Source organism: Canis lupus, chromosome X (genome assembly GCF_011100685.1).
Source record: "Canis lupus familiaris isolate Mischka breed German Shepherd chromosome X, alternate assembly UU_Cfam_GSD_1.0, whole genome shotgun sequence".
Taxonomy (NCBI): Eukaryota; Metazoa; Chordata; class Mammalia; order Carnivora; family Canidae; genus Canis; species Canis lupus.
Window position 1 is genome coordinate 106,392,704 of NC_049260.1, and position 19,743 is coordinate 106,412,446.

At 37.9% G+C, this 19,743-nt stretch overlaps 1 protein-coding gene across 11 annotated transcripts in view; it reads left to right on the top strand.

Moving 5' to 3' along the window:
- The window catches only part of LOC611751 (protein FAM122A-like), a 77,995-nt gene that overhangs the window by 43,354 nt on the left and 14,898 nt on the right, over nucleotides 1–19,743 (top strand). For 10 of the 11 annotated variants that reach the window (XM_038588358.1, XM_038588356.1, XM_038588362.1 and 7 more), the window contains one exon: nucleotides 1,285–1,376. In XM_038588358.1, coding sequence (XP_038444286.1) covers nucleotides 1,285–1,376 — 92 coding nt within the window. Of the gene's footprint in view, nucleotides 1–1,284; nucleotides 1,377–2,636; nucleotides 3,308–19,743 lie in introns of those variants that run through there. The other variant, XM_038588357.1, reaches the window with a different exon arrangement.

The following is a 19,743-nucleotide window of genomic DNA, read 5'->3' on the forward strand; positions in this document are numbered from 1 at the left end:
ATGAGCCATGATTATACTCCTAAGGAAGGTCTGTAGAATTTCTAATGAGATATATATATATATATATAAAAATATATAGATTTTTAAAATCTTTAAATATATATTTAAAGATATATGCATATTTAAAGATTTTTAAAATTTATTTGAGAGAGAGAGAGAGATCGCGGAGCAGGGGAGGAGAGGAAGAGGAAGGCAATCTCTAGCATACTCTGTGCCAAGCACAGAGCCCCTCAAGGGGCTTGATACAACAACCCTGAGGTCGTGACCTAAGCTGAAACCAAGAGGCCAATGCTTAATAGGCTGAGCCACCCAGGCGCCCCAGGATATTTTTTAAACTTTTAAAATTTTACTTAAAAATTTTCTTAAAGATTTTATTTATTTATTTGAGAGAGAAAGCGTGGCAGAGGAAGAGGGAGAAGCAGGCTCCCCGCTGAGCGGGAAGCCTGACACCGGGCCCTATCCCAGGACCCTGAGCTGAGGACGGAGGCTTAACCAACTGAGCCACCCAGGTGCCCCTATTTTATTTTATTTTTAAGTAAATTCTATGCCCAACATTGGGTTTGTGCTTATGACCAAGAGTCACGTGCTCTACCAATTGAGCCAGCCAGGCACCCCTATTCCTAGGGATATTTTTTAATGAGTAGGTGGTCTTAATGTTCCACCTTATTAGTTATGGGCTTGAACATCAGTTTTCTCTCATCCAGATGGTGTAACAGTGTACAGATTTTAGCATTTACTTTGAGGTAACGATTATAGCAATGCAGTTTTTGAGGTTAGATATGTCTCCTTAATCTTTAAAAATATGTTTATTTTGTTCATTGTATGCTATAAAAGAATTGGTCTATTTAGTTAATTGTATATGCTTGGCAAAATAAAGATAGCAACAACCTAAACATTTAAAATAAGGAATGAGATTAAATTATTGTGTGGCCTTACTACATAGCTCTATAAAATCATGTTGAAGAATTTAGTTAATAATATGAAGAAATTATAATCATTAAAAACAAAAAGTAGATTGCATATCAGTATTATATATGATACAAATCCAATTTTGTTTAAAAACAATCATGTAAAAAAATAAATAAATAAAAACAGTCATGTATACACACATTTAGGAATTACTGAAATGTGATTATCTCTGGATAGTGGGAATATAAAACTTTTTCCTTTATGTTTTTATGTATCTTATAAATTATTTGCAATGAGCAAGTTTTACTTTTGCAATTAAAAGCAAACGCATGTTAGATAAAACATATCTATTTTGACCTACTTTTTTTGTCATAGGTGAAATATTTGAAGATCAGCCAAAGAGGAGTTTCTATGGCACAACCAACGTGGTTTCTTCTGATACTACCCAACAGTCTGATATGAATGTGGTGAGTATTAACATGAGGTTTTAAACATTCACTAGCCATTTTTCACTTGGTTTTTAAATCTATTCTTACTATTGTATATATTCAGAAGTATTATTAAATATTTTTAGAAGTTATAAAAAAATCCCAAATGAATGCTATTAACTTAAGTTCTTCTCCCTAACATTTATGTGTGACATTAATATATGCTGGATACATTTTTATTTTTTATTTTTTTTATTTTTTTATTTATTTATTTATTTATTTTTATTTTATTTTATTTTTTTTTGGTTTTTTTTTTAATTTATTTTTTATTGGTGTTCAATTTACTAACATACAGAATAACCCCCAGTGCCCGTCACCCATTCACTCCCACCCCCCGCCCTCCTCCCCTTCCACCACCCCTAGTTCGTTTCCCAGAGTTAGCAGTCTTTACGTTCTGTCTCCCTTTCTGATATTTCCCACACATTTCTTCCCCCTTCCCTTATATTCCCTTTCACTATTATTTATATTCCCCAAATGAATGAGAACATATAATGTTTGTCCTTCTCTGACTGGCTTACTTCACTTTTATTTTTTTAAAAAGATTTTATTTATTTATTCATGAGAGAGAGAGAGGCAGAGACTCAAGCAGAGGGAGAAGCAGGCTCCATGCAGGGAGCCTGATGTGGGACTCGATCCCAGGGCTCAAGGATCACACCCTGCCCCAAAGGCAGGCACTAAACCACTGAGCCACCCAGGGATCCCTGGATACATTTTTAGAAGTGGCGTCTTGGCATTTGATTAAGAGGTATTAGAGAAGAGGTGCCTGAGCAGCTCACTTAGTTAAGTGTCCAACTCTGGGTTTTGGCTCAGGTCATGATCTCAGGTCATGAGATCAAGCCCCTTGTCCAGAGTGGGAGGTGCTCTGCACTCAGCATGGAGTCTGTTTGATATCCCCTTCCCTTTCCCTCTCTTTCTGCTCCTCTACCCTGTTTCTGTCTCTGTCTCTCTCAAATAAATAAAATATTTTAAAAGATGTATTAGAGAAATATATAAAAATACAAGCTTGGAAAAAAGTCATCTTCTGCCCATCCTTTCTTCCTTGGATTTTTGTATGCTTTGTTAGGCTGATCATATTATTGAAAAGCGTGCCAAGAAAGCATGTTTTAATAATCAAGATGGGAAATACAGTGAATGGGGTTTTATTTAATTTTACTGTTGGCTTTGTTTTACTGCTCTTGTGAAATTGCTCTTGTAACTAGTGCCAGTTCTTTGCTTCATATATTTTGTGTTTATTTGTAGACAAAGCAGAGTGCACAGAGATCTTTTGAATTCTGTTATGGACAACTGGCACTTTCTTCTCCAATCTTCAGATATTCTTGATAGAAACATTAGCAATACAGTATCTTCTTGTAATTTATCAGTTAGAATCAACACTGTCACAATCTTCCATATCATCTTCTGATTCCGTTCTCCATTTGTTTTAGTAGATGAACTTTCAACTAAGTGATTCACCCATCCCAAGACTTTCTCACCAGTGGAGAAACACATTTGTTACTCTCTCTCTCTCTCTCTCTCTCTGTCTCTCTCTCTCTCTCTGTCTCTCTCTCTCTCACACACACACACACACACAAGTTAGAGCAACTATTTATTACCTTATTTTCTCAAGTTTCTAAAATTCTGTTTATCTATAGAATTTGCATATCTAATTCCTCTGTATGCCCTTAAAAGCAATATAGTGATACTTTCAAAGATGTTTTCCAAATAAGAACTATATTGAAGATAAACCGTATATCTTCAAGCTGCTAGTGTGTAGACACATGCTGCACCTTGATTTTTAAAGACATAATTGAGAACTCTATTTATTTACATGAATAAGTAGATAAAATTATACATTCTGATGAAATATAATTGTTCCATTTAATAAATAAGTGAAATAATGTTTAGAATTATGTTGCTGAATGCCCATGCTAGTTCTTTTTTTCCCCCATGCTAGTTCTTTTTTTTCCCCCATGCTAGTTCTTTTTTTATTTATTTTTTAATTTATTTGTGATAGTCACACAGAGAGAGAGAGGCAAAGACACAGGCAGAGGGAGAAGCAGGCTCCATGCACCGGGAGCCCAACATGGGACTCAATCCCAGGTCTCCAGGACCACGCCCTGGGCCAAAGACAGGCGCCAAACCACTGCACCACCCAGGGATCCCTCCCCATGCTAGTCCTTAATGATATTTTCATAATTGCTAGTTTCCTCTTGGTAGGGAAAAATTACCTATCTTAGAGTAGTTTTTAAAACTGAGCTAGTTATACTATACAAGGATACAAGGATTGCCCATTTTGCACGTGAATCCTTGGATGTTTAATTTGTTGGGAAGGAATAGGTAGGGGAAATAAGATGAAAAGGCTAATTGAATAGCAAGAAAATAATATGTAATTGGGCTTCACTCAATTTCTACTGAACCTGATTATCCCTGATCAGTTTTGTATTCTAATTAAGTGTGGGGAAAAAAGTCACTATTGATAAGTTGTGGTCCTTTACATTTCTATGAATTACTTTTTATTCATCATCATGACTACTGATTTGATTAAATAAGGCTTAGTATGTTAGGGTTTTTCTGCAAGAATCATATACTTCCAGTTGTTCCCTAAGGGCTACAAATGTTTGTTTAAACCCCAATTTTCTATTCAAAAGTCTGAAGGGTTTCTGAATAAGAAAAATTATGTGTTAAAATTTTAAAATCTAAAGTGCGTGCTTTAATTGAGGATAACATTAACATTTTGAAAAATAGAAATGTATCCTCATGCAATGAAGTTCAGAATTAGTTTAAATTTCCTCAGTTAATTAAATACGAATGGCTATGTAAAATATTTATTAAAAGTTTTTCCTTGTCATTAGAAATAATCAGAATGACGGAAAATCTGATACAGGTATGCCCCACGTGGGAAAAAGATTGTCACACCAAGTATCGTTGACAGGGCACCTGGGTGGCTCAGTTGGTTAAGCGTCTGCCTTCAGCTCAGGTCATGATCCCAGAGTCCTGGGGTCGAGCCCTGCGCCCTGCGTTGTGCTCCCTGCTCCCACTGAGGCAGGGAGCCTGCTTCTCCTTCTCCCTCTCCCTCTCCCTCTGCCTCTCCCTCTGCTGGTGCGCTCTCTCTCTCTCTCTCTCTCTCTTTCGCTCACACGCCCTCTCTCCCAAACAAATAAATAAAATCTTTTTAAAAAAGAATGGTTTGACAGTGGCCCCAGTGGAATTGATTAGCATGGCTAGATATGTGGGGGAAGATTCTGTTCACCTATGAATAAATGAATATTTATGAGATGACTGGGATCATGATGGTCTTTGGAAACTAGGACAGTATTCTGCAAGTTAACTAAGGACAAGTGAACTATCAATATTGCCTTTGTAACTAAGCTTCTATACTTGCCAGACCCTTAGTGGACCAATTGTGAGCATATACACAGGCCCTCATGGGATGAGATGTGATTGCAGTAATGTCCCTTGCTGAAATTGTACATCATTGACAAAGTGTCCTCATGTATTACTGACACTTCAGCAAAGAAAAAAAAAAGTTTTGTGAAATATTCAGGTACAAAGACCAAGGATGGAGAAAGTGAACAATGGGTGCAGAACTACTACTGAGTTGTATAAGGAGCTTTTACTCAATAAATCTTGGTAACGTTGACAATCTGAATGCATTTATTTCAACTCAGACAATTCATTTCATTCTACTCAGTTAGTGTTTATTGTTTTGGTTATACTCCAGGATGCCACAGCTTAGTATGGTATGCTCAGAATCAAGGACTTTGTAGTTGGTTTTCCAGTCTGCTGACATTTGAGCTTTTGTATTGGGAGGATCTGTTTCTTAAATGATTTTCCATTTCTTTTTTTTTTTTTTGATTTTCCATTTCTTAAGTGGCTTTTAGTAGTTCTTTTACATGATATTTTTTGTAGCTGATTTTTTTTGTTTCAATTTTTTAAAAAAGATTTTATTTATTTGTTTGAGAGTGAGCAAGAGAGAAAGCAGAAGCAGGGGCAGAGGGAGAGGGAGAAGCAGGCTCCCCACTGAGCAGAGAGTCTAATGTGGGGCTTGATCCCAGGACCCTGAGATCATGACCTGAGCTTAAGGCAGCTGCTTAACCAACTGAGCCACCTAGGTCCCCCATTGGTTCAAATTTTTATTTAAATTCTAGTTAACATACAGTATAATGTTAGTTTCAGGAGTAGAATTTGGTGATGCATCACTTACATTTAACACCCAGTGCTCATCACAACAAGTGCTCTCTTTTTTTTAAGATTTTATTTATTTTTTCATGAGAGACACAGAAAGAGACAGACATAGGCAGAGGGAGAAGCAGACTCCCTCTGGGGAGCCCAATGCAGGACTTGATCCCAGGATTCCAGGATCATGACCTGAGCCAAAGGCAGACACTCAACCACTGAGCTACCCAGGTGCCCCAACAAGTGCCCTCCTTAATGCCCATCACCTATTTAGCCCATCTCTGACCCACCTCCTCTCCACCAACTCTCACTTTGTTCTCTATTGTTAAGAGTCTGTTTTATGGTATATCTCTCTCTCTTTTCCCTTATGTTCATCTGTTTTGTTTCTTAAATTCCACATATGAATGACATCATATGGTATTTACCTTTCTCTGACTTTTTTTTAAAGATTTTATGTATTCATTCATGAGAGAAAGAGAGTGAGAGCGAGGCAGAGAAACAGGCAGAGGGAGAAGCAGGCTCCCCACAAGGAGCCCGACACGGGACTCAATCCCAGACCCTGGGATCACACCCTGAGCCAGAGGCAGACACTCAACTGCTGAGCCACCCAGGTGTCCCTTTCTCTGACTAACTTGCTTCACTTAGCATAATATACTCTAGCTCCATCTATGTCCTTGCAAATGGCTGAGTAATATTTCATTATATGTATGTATGTATGCATACACACCAGACACACCGCATCTTTATCTATTCATCAGTTGAGGGACATTTTGACTCTTTCTATATTTTGGCTATTGCTGATAATGCTGCTGTAAACATCGGGGTGTATGTGCCCTTTGAAAGAGTATTTTTGTATCCTCTGGGTAAATACCTAGTAGTACAATTGCTGGGCAGGGAAATACATATCAAAACTATAATGAGATATCACCTCACACTTGTCAGAGTGGTTGATTATTTTTTAGTTATGGTAAGACTATATTTGTCATCCTAAATATGCCAAGGAATCATCATTTCAATTTTCATAGTAAAAGACATGTATTAGTTTTCTAGGGCTACCATAACAAAGTACCACAAACTGGATAGACTAATCAAAATAGATTATCTCACAGTTCTGGAGACTAAAAGCCTAAGATCAGGTGTCATCAGAGTTGGTTCTTTCTGGAGGCTCTGAGGGAGAATTTGTTAATGTCTCTCTCCTAGCTTCTGGTGGTTGTTGGAAATCCCTTACAGACATATCACTCCAGTCTCTGGCTCTGTCATCATATGGGCTTCTCCTTGTGTTCCTGTGTTTTCATGTGGTTATTATAAAGACACCAGTCATTGGATTTAGGGCCCAAGCAAATCCATTATGACTTCATCTTAGCTTGATTATGTCTGCAAAGACCTCATTTCCATTTAAGATCACATTTGCAGATACTGGTGGTTAGGACTTCAACATCTTTTAGGGTACACAATTCAACCCACAGTAGGATACTTTAGGAATTTTTATTTTGCTTGGTTCATTTTTCTTAAGTTAATTTTTTAAACTATCTATTTTATAACCCATTTTTTTAAAAAATATGAGAATAAGAGGTGACCATATTGAATATATAACATATGTTATAAATGTTTATAATATTTATATGTCATAAATATATGCTTATTAATAAATGTATCTGTATGTTTATATACAGACATATTAGTTTTCACACTGTCAATAAAAGGATAAATGAAAATGGAAGTATGTTTTTAAAATATTTTCAAGGCATCATTGTTAAGCCTTAAAAATGTATTTATGTTCAGTCAAATATTCCTGTTTTACTTATACTGTTATAAAAGACCAGCACTCCAGATTCATCCTAACATGAAGACTCACTGTAGTAGTAATTAAGATTCTCAGGTCAGGGGAAGAATATGGCTCTGAAGATTTATAATGACTAAATCAACCAATCAAGCTTGTTATTTCAAGCATATTCAATTAAGTATCTAATGAATACTTTCTCTGTACAGGAAACTATACTTAAAATTGTAGTATATATGAAGATAAGTGAAATACCATCTCTGTCTTCAAGCAGGATAACATAAGTACAAAAATAATACTGATACCAGGCAGTGTAAGATGACTACAGATACACACATATGAAAGAACCTCTGAACTATGAAAGTAGGAAAGAAAGACAACATTGAGATGATAGGATTTTAGAAGCCTTTTAGTCTACCTCTCAATGCAGAAATCCTTTTAAGAGTTCCAGACAAATGATCTTTTAGCCTTAGTTTGAAATCTTGTAGTAATGAACTGACTCTTCTCACATGACAGTTCATTCTGCTGTTGGACAACTCTCACTATCAGAAAGCTCTTATGTTAAAAGGGGGGATGGGGTGAGAATTTGTATCTAGGTGGCCTGTTTCATTGGCTCTTTAGAACTGAGACAAATCAAATGAGCTATTAAAAGCAGATGAGTTAAGATTCTAATTCTGCATTAATCTTTGTCCCTGCTCCTTGAGTTATTACTACTCCCACTACAGGATATATTTAATCTCATCTCCTAAATGAATTTTTAAAATTCACCTAGAAGCAACTATATATAAATATCTATGATGAAAATGCATATATGGTACTTTGGATATCTATGGAGAAAACTAATTACAATTTGCCTCAAGTGTTTTTAAATATTTTAGATCTTAAAAGTTGAGCTTGAAAAATCTATCATATAGGTAGGCTTCACTGTCAGATAGTTTAAATTGTGCATTTAGAAAAGGCCAAAGAACAATAAATACTCTGGCAAAAAGGTAGTTGGTTTCCCTTAAGTTCCATGGTATCTCACAGATTTCTTACAATGTGGTTCTTAACCCAAGAGTAAATGAGATTTCTTTTTATAAATGTCTATAGTGTATGGGTGGAGAGAGTCATCTATCATATAGGAATCTTGGAAACTTGTTCAACTTTCTTTTTTTTAAGATTTTTAAAATTTATTCATTCGTGAGAGACACACAGAGAGAGGCAGAGGCACAGGCAGAGAGAGAAGCAGGCTCCATGCAGGGAGCCAGACGTGGGACTTGATCCCAGAACTCCAAGATCATGCCCTGGGCTGAAAGCAGGTGCAAAACCACTGAGCCACCCAGACGTTCCTCAACTTTCTTAATAGTGGGAAATTTAATGACCATGGCCTCTCAGAAGAAATGCATTAAATTAATGCAGTTATTATCAGAACAATAACTTATATATACATGCAATTGGCAATCTCTGTGGCATCACTGATAGCAAAGTAAACTGTAACCTAACTATATCAACCTCTTAGAAGAGTGACCAGGCTACATTATGAGTGCAGAAGTCAGGAGATCTGACTTGTGGCTCTAACTCTGTCACTCTCTCTGTGTGACTTGCAGCAGGTCACTTCACCGATCTGGGCTTCAGATTTCCAATCTGTAAAATAGAGTTGAACTAGGTATTTACAAGGTTCTTTCTGCCTCTTAAAATTTTATTGATTCTGTTAAAGCATCTGCCTTCATCTTTGCTACTATAACAGTGTAAATCATGGTGACACTAGACTTCAGAAGACTTTAAGAAAATATTTAGGAAATTAGAGGGCTTTATGCCAAATATTTTTATTCTTTCTGGAAACAAGAAATTCATTTTGTTCAGCCTCATCAATAGTTTCCTCTCTTCTATGAATTATGCATGTTTTATGATGAAATGTGGAAAGCTAATTTCCCCCTGGTTTCTTGTTTTGTGTGGATAAATGGTCCTCTCAGGATTTCCATATTAATAACAAGTTCCCACTGACAAAGCATGCACAATAAAATCTTCTTTCTAGTAACTACAGCTTGAGACAAAACAAAATAAAGATACATTTGGTATGTTTGCTTCAGAGAAGCAAAGGAGACAGAGCAAAAAAGCTACATCAACTATAAAAACTTGGTCACAATTCACATTCGCACTTAACTAGTACTAAAAAGCTAACGACCAGCAAAATAGTTTTTCTTTTTCCTTGTTAATTATTATATGGCTGTAAGAAAAACCCTCTAACTTCAGTTTAGTTGATTTCATGGCCTGGCTTTCATGCTAGGTAACTCTCTACTGAACATAAACAAAAAAGAACACACTTGAAAGTCGCCAACAGCTGGTTTGTGACATTGTGCTAAGGAAGGAAATATTTTGAAATTACATTATCCTGTGGAGGAACCTAATTATACTTTCCATTTTTAGCCCAACTCTTAAGAGGGGGTGGGGTTAGTTTGCTTCCTCAACTAGACTTATATTAAGCTCTGCAGTACTTTACATTGAGTCCTATTCTTAGGTAATCTTTTCATAAGTGTGAAGCCTTTGGAAAGGCAGTTGCTGAGGCTAGTGTGTTGGGGCTATCAAGGCAAGTTCAGCTAAAACTCTCTTAAACTTTAACTGGAATACATTCCCATGCCATATGGATGAGCAGAGATTTAAAATTTGTTTGTAGTATACATGGCTATTGAGAGTTTGGTGAAAGTGGTGTTTGAATTCACTGTGGTGGGTTCTTAATGTCCTTTCAGAGGAAGTTTGTATCAGAAACCTTCATAATGTGCACATCTTTTGATATAGCAATTCTAGAAATTTTTCTTAGGGAAAAATATGGGACAGGTTGGAAAGGATGTTTACTGTAATGTTATTTGGAGCTGTGAAAAATGTAATGTTTTCAACAAATGGTGCTAGGGTAAGTAAATATCCACATGACTGATAATGAAGTTGAACTCCTACCTCACACCATATAGAAAAATTAACTCAAAAATAGATCAACAACCTAAATATTAAGAGCTAAAATCATTAAATTCTTAGGGGAAAAACAGGGGTAAATCTTTATGACCTTGGATTTGGCAGTGGATTCTTAGATATATCACTAAAAACATGAGCAACAAAAGAAAAAAATAGGTAAGTTGAACTTTATCAAAATTGAGAACTTCTGTGCATGAAAGGACATTAATAAGGCAGTGAAAAAGATAACCTATAGAGTGACAAAAATATTTATAAATCATATCTGATGAGTTTAATCTAGAATATGTGAAAAAGTTTTATAACTCAGCCACAGGGATGCCTGGGTGACTCAGCGGTTGAGCATCTGCCTTCAGTTCAGGGCATTATCCTGGGGTCCTGGAATCAAGTCCCACATTGGGCTTCCTGCATGGGGTCTGCTTCTCCCTCTGCCTATGTCTCTGCCTCTCTCTCTGTGTGTCTCTCATGAATAAATAAATAAATAAAACCTTAAAAAAATAACTCAGCCACAAAAAGACAACCCAACTAAAATATGGGCAAAGGACTTTATGAATAGGCATGTCTCCAAAGAAGATATACATATGGCCAATAAGCACATGAAAAGATGTTCCACATCTTTAGTCATCAGGGAAATGCAAATCAAAACCACAGAGAGCTATCACTTCATACCCACTAGGTTGGCTAGAATCAAAAAGATAATAACAAGTATTGGTGAGGATGTGGAGAAATAGAGGACCCTTGTACATTGCTGGTTGGAATATAAAATAATGCAGTGACTGTGGGAAGTTCCTCAAAATATTAAACATAGAATTATCATAAGATCCAGCAGTTCCATTCCTTGAAAACTAGGCCTCAAATAGATACTTGTGTGCTAGCGTTCCTTGTGGCATTAATTACAATAGCCAAACGGTAGCAACAACCCAAGTGTCCATCACCAGACGAATGGATAAAAATGTGTTCTATACATACAATGGGATTTGTTCATCTATAAAAAGGAATGATGTTCTGGTACATACTACCACATAGATGAAACTTGGAAACAGTATGCTAAGTGAAATAAGCCAGACACAAAAGGACAAATATTGCATGACTCCACTTATATGAGATACTTAAAATAGACAAATTCATAGAGACATACAGTGGATTACAGGTTACCAGGGGCTGGCGGAAGGGGAATGGAGAGTTATTCTTTAATGCTCATATAGCGCTTCTGCTTGGGATGATGAAAAGGTTTTGGAACTAGATAGTGAGGATGGTTACATGTTGTGAGTGTAATCAATGCCATAGAATTGCATACTTAAAAGTGATTCAAATGGCAAGTTCTATGTAAAAAACAAAAGCCCTAGTATTTAACATGAATAGATCAATTAAGCCATCATTTCTCAGGATGTTTTATAAAATGTGAATAAGTGTCCTGAAGAATGAAAGAAAGGGAAGGCCATGGGGGAGGGGGCAATCTATGGTCAAGTAAGTTTAGGAAAATGAGTTAAAATCATTTCTTAAACATTGTGAAAGCCCAAGAAAAGAGATATGGTATGAAGCATTTTTAAACTGTTTAACTTAAGTTCTTGTTTTTGAGGGTCATCTTGTGGGAGTATGTTATGTAGACCCTTTGGAAAACACTGGGTTAAACAAATAAGAGTACATTCGTTCCATGGAAATCTGTGTACCCATTAAGAATGATGACACGGTCATATATCACTTGACATGGAAAGATGTTTATACTATATTGTTGAGTAAAAAAGCAGTGTGATTAATGGGATTTCATTTTTGTTTTTAAAAAGTATATGTATATATTTTATACAGATATATAAAAGAAAAAAGTTTGTAAGGCTGTATGCCAAATGCTTAAGTTTCTGGGTGGTGGGAAGATGGATGATTTTGTTTTCATTTGTTTTTCTCTTTGCTTGTCTGTATTTTCATATTTTTCCATATGGAATATTGGTTACTTGTATAATCAAGAAATAATAGAAGTTAAAATAAATATTTTTTAGAAACCTATGGGCAATTATTAATTATATGAGGGAGAGGGTGAGAGGATCAGTACTCCCTTACCGCTTATTGGGCACTTCACTTCTACTTAAACTTTCACTAAAGGATAGTGAAAGGGCCTTTCAACTATTAGGAAGTAATACTAATTCAAAAATGCTTACTGATTTTTTTTTTGCTTCCTGATATTGAACCAAAATCTACTTTCCATCATTTGGTCCTAATTTGTCATAGGGAATGCCATAAAATAAACAAAATCCATCTCCTAGTAACAAGCATCGGTAAGGACGTGGAGAAATAGAGGACCTTTGTACGTTGCTGGTTAGAATGTAAAATAAAGCAATGTCTGTGGGAAACATTTTGGCAGTTCCTCAGAATATTAAACATAGAATTATTACATGATCCAAGAATTGCACTCTTTGAAAACCAGGACTCAAACAGATACTTTATACTAATATTCCTTGCAGGATTATTCACAACAGCCAAAAGGTGACAACAACCCAAGTATCTATCACCAGATATTTGGCAACAGCAATCATCATTTTACTCTAAGTTTCCACTCTAGTCTTTATGTGATGGTTCCCAGACCTTATTCATCCTAGCTATTGGCCTCTGAACATTTTCCAGTTTGTCAATATCCTTCAAGTGTGGTACCCAGAAATGACCACAACACTCCACACATTTCTTCTCACATATCGTTATCAGTTCCTTAAGAAATTTGGTATTTGATTTCTCTAATTAAAAAGTAATTTCAGAATACTTCCCAATTCAGTGTGACTGTACTCAGAATTCTATAAGATTATATATGAGAGATACTCAATTAGCTATTTTCCCATCTTTTAGTTTCCTTTTTTTAAAGATTTTTATTTATTTATTCATGAGAGACACACAGAGAGAAAGAGGCAGAGACACAGGCAGAGGGAGAAGCAGGCTCCATGCAGGGAGCCAGACGTGTGACTCAATCCCGGGTCTCTAGGATCAGGCCTGGGCTGAAGGCAGCGCTAAACCGCTGAGCCACCCAGGCTGCCCCCATCTTTTAGTTTCTAAGCTACGTAGCTAAATAAAATATTCCAGTTCAGTTCCTCATCCAGTCTCCTGCATTTATTAAAATATTAGTAGAACTCTTTTTATAAAGCACTGAAAAGAGCATGGGAAGAGCTTTCATACTGTTGGGGAAGGCAGAAGAGTCTCTGCAGTCTGGCCAAGGAATGTGAAGAACCTCTTGTCCTATACCATTTTCTACTGTTTTTCCAAGCCATTGGTTCCAGTTTTGGGAGGTCAAGCTGCATCCAGATTGACTGGCCTCTCTATTAAGAGGCACCTAACAAGATGACAATGACAAGCCAGGGTTCGTGGTGATGTAGAATATCATTTCTTGTCCTTTATCTAATCCCAGTTCCCCTAACCAACCTAGTCTATGCATGGGTCTTCTTTCCAGCCTAAAGAATCCTTTGCCTTTTATCCCTTTTGCCATGCCTCCCACATGGTGGGCACTATTTAAAAGATCCTGGTAAACTGTATATAGCAGCCCATTGCCTTCTACCAGGCATATGTGCCTGTATACTTGTTTTGTTTGTTGGTTGGTTTTTTGTTTTGGTTAGTGGAAGGGAAGCTTTATTGAGGCCACAGGGTCTTGGCGCTTGGGCAGAAGGCTGCCCTGCAAAGTACACCAGCCAGCAGAGGGGCCTTATTTGACCTTCATGGGGCACAGGTTGTTGGTGTGGCCTCACTTTTTCTTGGCAACAGTTGACAGCACCGGGGTGCAGACAAGAATAACTCTTGGGGCAGATCCCCTTGTCGCAGTTGTATTTCTGAGCCAGCTGGTGGAGGGCAGGCCTGATGATGCCACCCCACAGGCGAAGCACCAAGTGCACTCTGTCTGGCTATTGTAACCCGAGAGAGTATGGCCGTCCTCTAGCTGTTTGCCTTCAAAAATCACACTGCTGCTGGTCAGGTGGGATGCCTCTTTGTCTGGGATTTTGGCTGTGACATTCTTAATGATGTCATAGGGCTCGACCTTGAGGGTGATCGTCTTGCCCATCAGAGTCTTCACAAAGATCTGCATTTCTGTGTCCTCAAGACTGCCGCCACCACCCCACTCGCCCACCTTGTTCTGTGTGCTTCATTTTTTCAGGAGAGTAGTTTCTTCATTGTAGGGACTGCATTTTGGGGCATAGTTTACATAGGATGTTTAATACATGTACTTGCTAAGCAGAAGTAACTTTAAATTAGCTTCTGGGGGCACCTGGCTGGCTTAGTTCGGTGACTTTTGATCTTAGTGGTGTGAGTTTGAGCCCCACATTAGGCATAGAGATTTTAAAAATCATAAAATATATTTTGGGGCACCTGGGTGGCTCAGTTGATTAAGCATTTGCCTTTGGCTCAGGTCATGATCTCAGGGTCCTGGGATGGAGCCCCACGTCAGGCTTCTCAGCAGGGAACCTGCTTCTCCCTCTCCCTCTGCCCCTCCCTGCTTGTGTGTGCTCTCTCTCTCTCACTCTCAAATAAAATTTATTTTTAAATCATAAAGTATTTTAAAAAGTCTTCACATATTGAAGTTTTCCATTTACACTAATTCTTAAAATATACTTTATTGAGTTATAATTTACATGCTTATCACAGATTGCACCCATTTTAAGCTTATGTTCAAGATACAGACCACTTCCATTGCCACAGAGAATGCCCCTTTGTAGTTAATCTCCACCCCCACTGCTGGCTTCAGGCTGTCACTGATCTCCTTTTCGTTATCACTATAGATTAGATTCTCTTTTATAAAATTTCATATACATATATAATCTTATAATATGTACTCTTTTGTGTCCACTGGTTTTGCTTAGAATGTCCTTGAGAGGAACCCCGGGTGGCTCAGCGGTTTAGTGCCGCCTTCAGCTCAGGGCCTGATCCTGGAGACCCAGGATGGAGTCCCGAGTTGGGATCCCTGCAGGGGGCCTGCTTCTCTCTCTGCCTGTGTCTCTGCCTCTCTCTGTATCTCTCATGAATAAATAAATAAAATATTAAAAAAAGAATGTCCTTGAGATTCATCCATGCTGCTTCCTGTATCAGTAGTTCATTATTTTTATTGCTAAATCATATTTCATTGTATGTATAAGGCACAATTTGTCCATTCACCTTTTGATGCACACTTAAATTGTTTCCAATGGGGAGGCCATTACAAATAAAGCTACTATGAATATTTGTGTTGTAACTTTTGTATGGATGTATATTTTAATATCTCTTGAGTAAATACCTAGTAGAATTGCTATATTATAATGACGAGTGCATGTTTAGCTTTATTAAGAAATTGTCAGCCTGTTTTCCAAAGTGATTTCACCATTTTATATTCCCACCAGCAATGCATATTCACGTAAGTAGTTCATGTGTGTGGTTCATTTAAACAGTGTTTTCATTTTGAGATCCTGCTTTTCTAAAGGATTTGTTGTGTTAAAGTTGCTTAAGATAGGAAAGCCATCAGTGAAAATAAGGAAATTATTTAAATATGGTTTTTTTATAATAAATTTATTTTTTATTTGCTGTTCAATTTACCAACATACAGAATAACACCCAGTGCTCATCCCGTCAAGTGCCCCCCTCAGTGCCCATCACCCATTCACCCCCACCCCCCGCCCTCCTCCCCTTCCAACACCCCTAGTTCATTTCCCAGAGTTAGCAGTCTTTACGTTCTGTCTCCCTTTCTGATATTTCCCACACATTTCTTCTCCCTTCCCTTATATTCCCTTTCACTATTATTTATATTCCCCAAATGAATGAGAACATATACTGTTTGTCCTTCTCCGATTGACTTACTTCACTCAGCATAATACCCTCCAGTTCCATCCACGTTGAAGCAAATGGTGGGTATTTGTCGTTTCTAATGGCTGAGTAATTTAAATATGTTTATTTAAAAATATTAACCGGATTATATTTGTTTTCAAAGAATTTACTTATAGATCTTGGGTTTTGTGATTTGGCCAAATATGATTATTCATTACTGTTTAAAATGATCAGCTAAAGGGCATACATCCTTCAAAAGATAATCCCATTTGATTTAGAAAATAAACTGACCTGACTTTCTCCAGAGTTTTCTAAAATTCTTAGAAATATCTTCATATGACTTCCTACTTCTTTTATTTAACTTCAAGATAAATTCATAAATAAATTATATTCAGAGAGAAACTATGGCATGCTAAGCACCCAGTAACGTAGTAAATGTGTATTGGCCTCCCAACCTCCCTCACTTACTGGCAAGAGAAGAGTCTGACTTTATAAATGTTTTCCAGTGTCCTGCTGCGGGTTATCTGGAAAGCTATGAAACATGGTATCAGCCTTTGGATCTTGGCGACAAGAAAGGAATTTTTTAAAAAATAAAACAACACATTAGATGTACTTGGTCTGTTTCACCTTGCCTAAGATTCAAAGGTTTATATAGAGCACATGTTACCAAGCAACAGGCTTCGCTAATCTCACTTTAGCAAATAGGAACTCCAGTGTAAGTGCCAGGGTTGTTTGGGTCTTGTCTGGCACTCCTCAAATGCTGGGCAAGGGGAAGGAAGCCATTCATGTACTAGAAAATGTGGTGCCACATTCACCAGACTGTCGACTAAAGGATTTTGATATCTCCTTTTCTACATTGTGAAATCAGGAGTAGTGTGCTTGCCTCTAGAGATTTCTATCCAATGATAGATGGTCTGATCTGCACAAAACAGATTTAATGACATTTTCCTCTGTGATACAGGACCTGCATTAACACATCACATTTGTGGGCTATTTGGGGTCATCCAGCAACACCTGCTCTGCACCAGATAATTGACCCCTTCTGCTCCTAGCTTTTTTGTTTCCATGAGAAACTTTTCTTTCATCTCCAATTTTCTCTAAGCCATTTAAAAATATATTTATTCTGCACAAGAGTTCATCTCTCCTTTATAAATCAAATATTGAAGAATTGCACTGATGCTCACATTCCAGGGTTACCACCTTATACTCATCTTTTCTTGGTTGTAAGCCTTTCAAGGAGCCTGGATTCATCTGTGTGGCTTTGTGGAATTATTATTCAATGGTAACTGAAACCAGGGAAAGACATCTCTGGTTCAAATTCTTCGATTGCATGGCTCAGAGTCCCATATTGTTTCCTATGAACGAAATGGCTTTTTTTAGAAATGAAGCACACTCCTCAGGAAGTTTGAATAACAGGAGTATGCTTTGAAAGATGAAGCAGGTTAAGAGAACCTAGGCAGAGTGTCTCTACCAATGTGTTATTTATTGTATTTGTACTCTGCTTGTTTCCCCAAAGGACTTGAAGTAGAGACATTTGAAGTTGATACAGTCTGTCTCCATTTCTTCCCACCTTGCTTTCTGCTGCCCGTATCTCCCCAGCTGTCGGTGCCAGCCTCCCCTCCACTTGTGTCTGCCCAGGTTTGCCCTCTTCCAGAAGGGTCTAGGGTCAATGCTCCAGAAGCTCATCTTCTTCCCTCTTCTAATCAAAACCCTCATCCTATGTGGAGAAAAAGGAACCCTCACACACTGTTGGTGGAGATGCAAACTCAGGCAGCCACTGTGGAAAACAGTATAGAGGTTCTCAAAAAATTAAAGATAGAGCTAGCCTATGATCCAATACTTCCGCTACTGGGTCTTTACCCAAAGAAATAAAAAAACACTAATTCAAAGGGATATATGCACCCCTATGTTTATAGCAGCTTTATTTACAATAGCCAAGATATGGGAACAACCCAAGTGTCCATTGATAAATGAATGGATAAACACACACAGAAATATTACTCAGTTATAAAAAAAGAATGAAGCCTTGCCATTTGCAACGACATGGATGGATCTAGCGGGTATAATGCTAAGTGAAATAAGTCAGAAAAAAAAATAAGTCAGAGAAAGACAAATACCATAGGATTTCACTCAGATGTGGAATTTAAGAAGCAAAATAAATGAACAAAGAAAACAAGAGACAAACCAAGAAACAGACTCTTAACTCTAGAGAACAAACTGGTGGTTCCCAGAGAGGAGTGGGGGGGGGGGTGGGGGAAAGAAGTGATGGGGATGAAGGAGGGCACTTGTGATAAGGAGCACCTGGATGCATGGAAGTGCTGGATCACTCTATTGTACATCTGAAACTCATATAACAGCATATACTGACCATTACTGGAATAAAAAAGCAAATCTCCCATACTAACAAGTCTGAAATCAATGTTGATATTCTGATTAATATTCTTCACAGGAAATTTAAAGTGACCAATGAAGTTAATCCTGTAGAGGGTTGTTTGTGTTTTCAAGCAGCAATTTAGTTCTAATCTCAGTCGTTGGAATTGAGGGGGCAGTGGTCAGGGGATGATGTAGCTGGGAGCTCTGGCCCTTTCCTGTCCCCTCTCCAACCTCCCCCTAGCACAATGAAGACTGGGCAGAAGCCAGGGACCTTCTCTCCTCTATCCCCACTATTGTCCCCATTTGTTTAGGAGCAAGCTGAGACTTGGGAGGGCTACTCAGCATCCAAGTTTCATCCTGGGGACAATAGTGACACCTATAGCACAGAGTTATTGTGAAGCCACAATTCTCTGCTGTCTGCAATACACTGAGCTACCTGGCAAATCCAAAGCATGCGATATTAAAAGTGCTTGTTGTGATTGTTCTTATTTACCAGCTGGCGTCTGAAAGGAAAGGAAGAGGCCAACCCTAGGTATCTCCCAGTCTCCCTTTGTAGACATTTGTGGCATGCCATACTGTGTTTCCACTTATACTGGTATTATAAAGCTTCCTTTAAAATAACTTTGAGGGATCCCTGGGTGGCGCAGCGGTTTGGCGCCTGCCTTTGGCCCAGGGCGGGATCCTGGAGACCCAGGATCGAATCCCACGTCAGGCTCCCGGTGCATGGAGCCTGCTTCTCCCTCTGCCTATGTCTCTGCCTCTCTCTCTCTCTCTCTCTCTCTCTGTGACTATCATAAATAAATAAAAATAAAAAAAAATTTATAAAAAAAATAAAATAAAATAAAATAAAATAACTTTGAGTGGGAAGAAGTAAGTTGATTCAAGCAGAATCATTAGGTATCTTGATGGTGGTATGTGGATGTGGCAGAGATGGTGGTGAGTAAGGTCAAACTCTGTAGTGGTGTGGCCACTCTAATACTGTAGTGAGAAATATTAATATTAATTATTATTGTTACTACCCCCCCAACTCCCAGCACTCCTGATCCCTCCAGCCTGATCTACTTTTTCTTTTTACTATAGGACTCATCACCTTCTTTTTTTTTTAAGATTTTATTTATTTATTTTTTGACATAGAGCACAAGTAGGGGGAGCAGCAAGATGAGGGAGAGGGAGAAGCAGGGAACTGGACACAAGACTCGATCCCAGGACCCTGGGATCATGACCTGAGCCAAAGGCACACGCTTAACCGACCAAGCCACCCTGGCGCCCCAGGACTTACCACCTTCTAACATTTTCTGTAGTTTACTCATTATCTTTATTGTTTATCTCTCTTTG